The sequence below is a fragment of the Botrytis porri genome (genome assembly GCF_014898465.1).
Source record: "Botrytis porri strain MUCL 3234 chromosome Unknown BPOR_011, whole genome shotgun sequence".
Classification (NCBI taxonomy): Eukaryota; Fungi; Ascomycota; class Leotiomycetes; order Helotiales; family Sclerotiniaceae; genus Botrytis; species Botrytis porri.
The window spans coordinates 317713-327577 of NW_024066085.1; the positions used below are offsets into that span (position 1 = coordinate 317713).

General features: G+C 42.7%; 1 protein-coding gene across 1 annotated transcript; it reads left to right on the forward strand.

Moving 5' to 3' along the window:
• Positions 1–6296: 6296 nt before the first annotated feature.
• Positions 6297–8339, forward strand: EAF01_008125 (uncharacterized protein; the record flags this gene model as incomplete). Its single annotated transcript, XM_038916381.1, has 1 exon — positions 6297–8339. The coding sequence occupies one exon, from the start codon at positions 6297–6299 to the stop codon at positions 8337–8339; it is 2043 nt and encodes a 680-aa protein (XP_038767743.1).
• Positions 8340–9865: the final 1526 nt, after the last annotated feature.

Consider the following 9865-nt stretch of genomic DNA (forward strand, 5'->3'; position numbering starts at 1 on the left):
TTTTCAGGATCAAATATCTTCTTTGGATTGATTTGGTTCTATAAAGGGGTCTTTCTTTACAAGGGTCGGTTGGGTCAGGCGATCTTCAGAATGGATATAAAAGTTTGTCTATCTTTTATATCTGGATTGAATTTTCTGGGGGTAGTTAGGAAAAGGATGGTTTGGTTGGTGGGCGTGGTGTTTTTTTTCGGTGTTTTTTTTTTTGACTCGGAATTGCAATTGCTATCCGGATCAGATTGATTGAGTTGTTTGGATGCAATGAAATTTAATTAACGCATTAAGATAAGATGATAGATTGTCAACAATCGGGATGGGGAGTTGGAGTTGGTATTGGATTTGGAGCTTGGGGTTTGAATTGGAGAGAGGGTCTTTTCTTGATAGCGTGTGCAGATGGTCGTTGGTGGTGGATGGATGGGTGATAGAAGAGGATGAATAGATGCACACATGGATGCATGGGATGATATAGGAAAGAGATTTATATTTGGTATCTAGGTGCTCGAGATCAAGATCATACTCAATCATGCTCATGATCTGTACTTGGGTTGGAGCTTGGGGAATGTAGGTGTATGAGTGAGTTTTAGAAATGGACATTGTTTTCTGGTATTTTTATCTATCGTGATATATTGTTATCTTGCCACTACGTAACATCATTTTTTCGATCTGAACGGGGTAGTTTCTTGGGTCTGCCGAGTTGTGTGATGTGAAATGGCATGGGATGATTTGGATGGTATTGAATGAAATGAAATAGAATGATATCAAATATCTCATCTGTCTCTTATTATGTGAAATAAATATTTCATGGTTGAGTATGTGATGAGTAATTATTAGAAGTGATGAGTCATATTTCTTGGAGTAGATGGAATAGATAAGATGGGATAGAGGATATGAGAATGAGGATGAGGATGAGAGAGGGATTAGGCTGAGAACGAGGATGAGGATGAGGATGAGAGAGAGATTAGGCTGAGAATGAGGTTTAAAGTTTAGGGGAAAATTTTGGGGAGAATGTTGGAAAAAGGTAGGTGGGAGGGAGGGGGGGAGGTAGGTATGATTGATTGGTTTATTTATCAATGCATTTGTTTGTTTGGTGGTATGAGGTGATGCAGATATAGATATAGATGTAGATGCAATCATGTAAATATCGTATCAATATGGGAATGGATATAGAGATAGGAATGGGTAGAGAATTGAAAAATAGGAAGGTACAGGGGAGTTTGAAGGGAATGGGATATTGATGGGCGTCTAGATAGGGAGGGATATAGGAGATAGGAGATGGGAGATGGGAGATGGGAGATGATATGTGGGGTGTATGAATGGTATACAGTATGTGGTACGTGGGAAATGGTAAGCTAAACCTTGGAATCTACAGCTGTGTAGTAAGTCAAACTCTGATTGATGGTATGATGTAGAGAGGAGAATCGGAGAGTGGAATTTTAGGCGAGTGAATGACTAGGGATTTAGTTAGGTGTGGGGAGGAGAGGGCAGGGGAGGGGAGGGGAGGATACTTTGAAAGTGGAGGGGAGAGAGGGATGAGATGAGTTTGGGTGAGATATCATGATAAATTAGTGAAGTGATTTGATCGAATTGTAAAACTTATGAGTGTTTGAAAGGATTCTTGGAATGGGGATGGGATTTGGAATGCAATTTGGATTTGTGCCTGACGGTGGAAGGTGGAAGGTGCGGATTGGTTTTGACGTTTGATTCGGATTTTTCAATAGAAGAGTATTTTAGGGCGAGTGAGAGAGTAGCGAGGGTTCTTGAGTGCGAAATGGGATTGTCTAATGAGAGTTTGTATCTGCACTTGGTTGGCTAGATGGTTGATAGAAGCGAGTAAGCGGGTATGAAAATTAGTTTTCTTAAGAAAATCAATGTATCCTCAAAATGCGGAAATCAGAAGTTTTCAAAAATGCAGGAAGGCGTAGAGGATTGGTTTTCCATCTCGAGAAGGACCGGATGCTGAGGGAGCTGGAGATGGGGTAGGCGATTCGGGTGTAGATATATTCGAAAGTTTGAATGGTATATGATGAGAATTGATTATGGATTATTAAGGGTGTGAGTGTGTGAGTGCGCGAGTCTCTAAGTGCGTGAGTAGACTCATGATGATAATCAAATCAAATTGGCCAAGAATAGGAAACTAATGGAATCGAGTGAGATTGAGTCGGATGTATGATATGTATGATATGTGATAGATAGATAAATAAATAGTATGTTGAGAAAGGAGAAAAGAAGGATAAAAGGGGAGAGGTGATGAACTCATTGTAAAGTAAAATAGATGAGTGGGGTTGAATTGTTTGTTTCTTGTGCTACTTTCTTGTACTTGGATGTGTGATTATGTATATTTGGGGGTTATGGATCGGAGTGGTTGGGTGTATATTGGATAGTTGGGAGAGTGGGATAGGGGATATCACTACACATGCTCTCTTAACTCTACTCTATATTTGTGTGTAAAACTGCTATAGTGAAGTTTTCTTTCTTTTCTAAGAAGAGACGTTTATGTAATCTTGCTGATGTATAATGTTTCCAGATTTACTTTTCTCTATTTTTGCTTCATTTATGTCTCGGAAGGCTAGAAAGGGGATCTAGCTGGGCTGGTGGATTTACTGTCTACTGCAGTAGTTTTGATATTTTTAATGCGAGAATGTGGGTATGGATATCTATCCACCCCTTCGCATTGAATCAACACAATAACAGGTAAAATCGTTGAAGGAATTTGGATAGAAGATATTAGATACGTTATTTGATTGTGTGAGTGCCATTTCTTCTATTGGTGAGACTTCCTGAGAGCAGGATATCGAGCGGGAACATGTATGAGAGACTGACAAATGGTGGTGAGATTAAATGGCGCCAATACAGGAGAATTGGAGGGAGAGATAATAATGACGACAGGAATGATAGTCACAAAAACAGGACATTCCAGTCAACGATACTAGCCAGATGGCGCTTTGAGATATTTCCTGAAAGTTCATCTCAATAGCCGAGTGTTGCCAATATAAGAAGATATGATTGGAAAAGAGTAATTCTAAGTTCTATAGTCTTCAAACACCGTGAGAGAACTCTGCGAGAAATTCATGACTGGAATTCTCCTCATATCTCCATATTCCGGAGTCGCACCAGGGAAGAGATGTTATCACTCAAATGTATAAAAACACCTTTCTAGTTCCAATTCATGCAAATAGTATTCTATAGCCAGGGCAGAAACGTAGATGGAGATCGTTATTATTGACAATACATGTGCAATTAGTAGCTTGGAGAATTCTTCGAGATACCAGTGTTCTCTACGGAGACCACTTACTGTGTTAGGGATTGGATAAAAGTGCCCATTGATAACAAATAGGAAGGGAAAATCGAGGATAAAAACACAGATCTGTAGATGCTAATAATAAAACTACCTACAACAATAAAAAATATCCCAACAACAACAAAATACCAAGCAAACCTCTCAAAACTCCACAGAACTCTATCCGTATTTTACAGCGACTTCCCAAATACTTTTTTAGAATCTACATAAGCATTCTGATCACATCTTTGTGTCTTCTTGAATTGATCGTTTTGAAACGCGCAGTTTTTGATGATGTGAAATGAGATGAGATGGAAAGTGAAAGATTGTTTAGATATTGTGTGACTTCAAACTTGAGCCTGACGGCGTAGGAATATTGAAGAGGGAGAAGTAATAGTAAATTTTGAGAAGATCCCAAAGGGGAAATGCTGGATTTCAACTTGGGGAGTATAAAGACGTGTGTTTACGCGGGGTTTTGGAGGTATGTAGGACTTGGATTTTCTTTGCCAGAGATGACAAGGCTTGATGGGATGATGTCTGAGTGTGAGATATGGGAGGGAATATATCTTCTAGCTTTGCGCACACGCTAATAACGATGGCTCTGAGGAATTGAATAGTTTCATGAATTTTGAGATAAATTGCTGGATTCTCTATCGTTCGAATAGAAGTCTTGTCGATTCTTTGGTGACTGTTACAAAATGACGATAACACTGCCCCTCCTCTCGACAGTAACTTTAACTGAGTACACTGTACACTTCTAAATTACCGGACACCGAAAGCTAAAGATTCGCAAAATTGGAAAAATATTGATTGAGTATGCTAGCTTGCCCACCAAAGTTCATGTTCCTCGATAATTCTTCGAGATCGTATTAGCTCCAGGCATCCTAATTAGAAAATCCACATCTTTATATACCAATTCAATATACCATATTTTGGCACCTATTCAAAGTGGGCTGGAATGCTCAAGCCGTCAATCACATTAAGGGCTTAGTGAATTATCACTTGAACCTCTCAACTCTCACAAGAAGAGCGGTATCTATTCCCAATCACCCAATTCACCCACCCTCCAACCCGCTAAACCCCTCATCCCGAAGCACCAAAAATCACCATCTGCACATATATAAACCCTAGAACTCCATGTCTCAATATCATCAAATGAAATGGAAAAAGTGCTCTGGTTGGAAGTTCTATGGGGATAATGAGCGGGAGGGTTTTTGAATTGATCCACATCTGCTTGAGCTTTAAGAAAGTATAAAATGTCACCACGCAAATAAGCGATGGGGATTTTCCATCTCATGTCGTCACTGAATGATTTTGCAATGAGCGCTGTCTTTGAATATCAACAAGTAAATACAATAATTTCAATAACAACAATAACAACAATAACAAGCAGCTGAGTAGCGATACTGTAACAGTAAAATAAATTGAAAAAGGTAAACCTATCTCCAGAAAGAGCCTAAAATGCGTAGATAACAGTCTAGAGTCTATGCATACTGCAGCATATAATATCTTCATCTTCACTGCCAGAAATCATGACCTGAACCCTCTGTCTCTAGAAATATCATGTAACTGGTCTTTCCAACAAGCCGGAGTCCTCTTTATATGCTTTTCGGTTTCGTTTCTAATAGCGGGTTGCGCATCTCGACAACCTCCTTGCAACACAACACATATATAAACCCTCTAAGTAAATCCTTACACTACATGACAGTACCATAAACTCTCGCTATACCAGATAGATGGGTTCTCTCTACAGCAAGAATAGTAAAAAATAACAACCGCAAGATGAGATATTTCGAACGGGCTAATTTGAAGACTGATAGAAAAGGTATGCAAAAATAACATGTATATGATACAACGACAAGTTAACACAAATACAATGAATACCTTTCTAAGAGAAGAGCAACAGTCAAACCACCGCACAATGATAAGGTTGAAAATCTCCATCGTTAAGATTACACGAGCCGCAAAGACTCCTCACAAGTCATTGTAATTATAGCAACAGCAATGAGCACGAGAAAAGCCACAACCAGAATAAAAACGAAGAAACACACAAACTCAAACAACTCTAACGCTCCATGCATCTACCACCATTCAACCCACCTACCACCACAACCACCACAACCACAAGCATATCCCCTCCCAGCCTTAAACCCCAACCCCAATCCACTCAACCACGCCCAATCATCGCGTGCCCAGATCCAGCATCCAGCAATCCCGGAATCCCACCTCATGCAAACCATTGCACATTCGGAAATTCCTCCCATCGCGGAGTATCACGCAGAACATACCTGGTTCCACCATCTACAGCGTACATTACATTTCCATTTCGCCAAGTGGGGGATGTTGATATTGGGTTTATTGTTTGGGAAGATGTGTATGTATGTATATATGTATATAGATCTATCTATCTATTTTATGGAATCCCCACGCGGGGGAAAGGATTTGCGTAGAAAATAACAGGGAGATAGCCGGTTTCGAAAATGTAGATAAGGGGTTTGAAAACCAAGCTAAAAACCAAGCATACAATCCGATCCCTCGATCCAAACGGCACAAGAAGAGCAAAAGGCTTGCCTTGCACAGCTGAGGACGAATACAAAACTACAAAAATGACAGAATAAAGGACACTCAGGACACATCCCCCCCAGAAAGGCGAAGCCGAGGTCCAAAAACACGAGTCAGTAAACATTGCATTATCTTGCTCCGCAATACTTTCCCACAAGACGCAAGCCATACTTCAAGCTAACGCATTGCCATACAGATATTCAGCTCTCCACTCCCGCCAGATGGTCAAGTAATTAATACGTAACACCATGCTGTGTACATTGACGAGATGCATCCAACAAATTTCCGATCGTATCACAGGAATTGGTTACGCAATGAGAGAAGAAGGTCCAAAAGAGATGAATAGGAGACCCTTAGAGCTGTGAAAATCGGGTTTCTCATCATCAATCAACAGATCGAAATACCTCAACTAATTTCCCATTCTTACCTACGAAGAACCCTGAGATCAATTCCATTCAAAATGCCCTATAACGCCCGATCAAATGATCTTCCCGAAACAGTCGCTCGTGGTGGGCTAGAAGACCCCCGAGCTTCCCACCAAGCATCTTTCACACACCGAATGACATGTCGAGACGTAACGGATTTTATATCCAATATATCAGAGTTTTCGCCTTTGGAACCTGGATCCAACCGGACATCTCACCAGGGGAAATTAAGTAGCAAAAGCCAGACCAAACTCGACGAAATCATTTCTCGTGCCAAAAAGATTGGAATACCTCGCACCGAACAGAATACGGGACAACCATTGTCGGATCTCGTCCCGGGACTAATTACTACTGGTGGTTTGAGTCGATCTCCTGCTTTTGACTGTCTGCCTGTGGTATCTCATTGGGCTGAGCGCACCGATGAATCATCAGCCGCGGATCCTACTGTTACCGTCCGTCTTTCCTCGACCTGGGAGAGCATTCATGTTATTGGAGAAGGAGCCACCATGCAGTCTCCACTTGGAGCACCTTGCTGGTCGCTCAAGACTCACGGCATCTCGCCGGTCGACTCGGGGTCAAGTAAATTTTCTCAGAAATATATCGCTGAAAGCAAGACCCTGGTAACAACTGTGGCTTTGGCTCGTCGAGTCGATACTCCTTTGACTGGAGGAGTTCTGAGCGCTGCCACTGGGATCTCTTGGATGCGCAATACACGCGTAGCAGATGCCGTCGATTGTGCCGTGGGGTTACTTTCCGACGCTGCAGAACTCTTGACCGCGCGCAACAAAGTGCTAGCAACAGGAACCACACAGCGTCTTCCATTTGCGGAGGTGCAAGAGGTAGTTATGCCCACTTGGTGCTCAGTGCGTAAGCCTCTACCTCCAAAATTGAGTGGCGTAGCGCTCTCAAAGGATCTAGCGACAATCAATGTCCTCGCACGTGAGAATTGCGAGGGGCCGCTACTCAACACCAGTGTCTTTTCGATGTCGATTGGTTACAATCGTGGTGTATATGGTGGATCCATTTCCGGATTATGGGCAATCATGGATTCAGCCTTCGTTTTCGATTATTCCATTGGAAAAGACAGCCCGGAAATGGCGGATAAGTTGGCTTTCAGCTTCGCTGAAGTGGCTGCTGTTGCCGAAACCTCCGCGTCCGCAGGTCCACATATCACAGACATTCGGGTCGTCAAGGGCTGCAATTATTCATGTATACGCCAGAAAGCGATAATTGAAGATGAGAACCCGGGACGCTCCCGCCCGTGTATTGTTGTGTGGAATGACTTGGCGCGATTAGCCCGTTATAAGCTTGCAGATGCCGTTTTTTGTCATGTCTATTACGATTCAGGTGGCGGAGAACAGATGGCGGCAATTGCAGGGCTAGGATGCGTGTCACACGATTGGATTGATCTAGGGGCCGATGTAGCATGCGGCGAAGTCAGCAATATTATCCCTTCATTAACAAGGGGATCATTGGAGGAGGAGCCACTCGCCGAGGTGTACTCGCGTTTGACGGGTGCAATGATCTGGTATCGCGACAACGACCCATATAACCCCGCCGCTCTCTGTCTTTTGTTCACCCACTGGTGGCAACTTGCCAACTGTCGACACAGACCCATTACCCTTCTTGGCCGGACAGATTTTGATGTCAACAAGTCGATTGTCGCCACAGTACCAGATACAAGACCATCACTAGAGCACTTTCGAGCCTCTGGTATCGAAATAGAACGCAGTCCACGAGCCCTAGCCAATGCTGAGGCACGGCTCCAATCTGTTCTCTCCTCAGGCCCCTTGCCAGAAATCCAAGCTGTCATTGATCTCCTCGTCAGCCCTGCTATTGCATACATGAAAGGCGGAGATCACCTTCCATTGGAAAATGAATATGTAGGAGCTGTCCTCGCGGCAGAATTAGCTTATCCTCATGGGCAAAAGATTATGGAATTGTGGGATTTGGCAATTGTCATGTGGGAATGCGGAGCTTTGTGGGGGGCAGGAGTAGCTGGGCTTGCGTATACACATACTGGCCGTTTGAATTGTGACAGGGCCCGCGATGACTTATCGGAAAGTACCTGGAGTTAAACAGTATCGCTCGTTGTTTCTAGAGCCATCATACTGAGCATTCCAATTTATTTCCTTGATGAATCCTAGAAAGCATGGAGTTAAGCCTGTGTGAGAATTTCATTTTCCGTGAATGTCGATTATGAATACTGTACCTTCTAATCGAATAAGCTTAATAGTTAAATGAATACATACGTGCCGGATTTTCTCCATCTCACAAACTATGTTATAGGTTTATATTAATCATCAAGCAGTCATCCAAAGGTGAATAGCTCATGACCTTCCTTTGCTTGAATTTCGACAGAAGAGATAGAAACCATCATGCTCATCGAAGAGGCTATTTCCACTATCCGATATCCAATCCCTCGCTTAAAGCATTCCGAATCCATCTTGGTACCCATACACACATCCCACGTTCTTCTCACGTTTTCCACACGTTGCACACGCTTCCACCACGTCCCCCCCGTACACTACTTCCGAACCCCCACACTAGACCTGAGTACGCGTGCCATGCAATTTCGTTTATTCTAAGAAAAAGATGCTTGATGACGATCTCCATCTAATTTTCACTCTCTTCCCAAACCCCCGTCTCCCTTTCTTTTCGTTCTCCAGAATAATCTTCGAAGTATTTCCCAACGGGAAATTCTACAAGTCCCCCCGTAATCCCAAAACGAACTCGGGTCTTACACAGCGCTGCAATCCGAGCTCCGACATAACGGTCTCATTTCCCCAGACCACATTGAAGCGCATGCAACAAGCATGCCCAATCCTTCGCACCCAAACGCACGTGCTTATTCATCCCAGCCACGTGGGAGGCCGCATATCGTACACTACCATCGACCAAAAATCTTATCTTGACGGGCTGTCATAAATCCCGCGATCACGGTTCTATCATCTTGGCAAAACTCGCATGGCGTAACGTTGCGTGTTGGGTTAGAAATCTAATCTTCGCAAACCAAAGCATACAAGCGCCCAAGCCCATAGGCGATTTCCTATAATTGATATTCTTTTCACTTTACATGAACCTAACATGTTCTAGCACTAGTCGAGACCGGTTGTACCTGCCAATATGGAATGGCAGGTTAACTTCCTCCGTGATCCTCACCAAATCTCCGTACCCGAGGATCCATGGCCGATCCTATCACATTTCATCGTTTCCTTCATGCATTTGTTGATCTATGCTAATCTAGGTATTGAAGCCCATGAACATTTCCCAAGAGAAAGTACAGAAACTTCATCAGGAAACATGTATCAGGTAGGAAACATGTATTAATACATTTCCTACTTTGGTATACACCTCGGTATACACGTCGCAAGAATGTCTCAATTAGATTAAAATAAGGATTGCTAACGCTCCAATTTAAGTGGTATGATTCTTAAATCAGCCGAGTAAATCCCCGGATCCGGTAATTAAATGTATTAACAATTTTCCGAATAGGTCGTGCTTGTATTTGTGTGTACTGAAAAACGAGCCCAACCAGTCAAAAGGATAACGAAAATATGTAGGTAGGTAGATACGTAGGTAGATATTAGAAGTGAATGTTAAG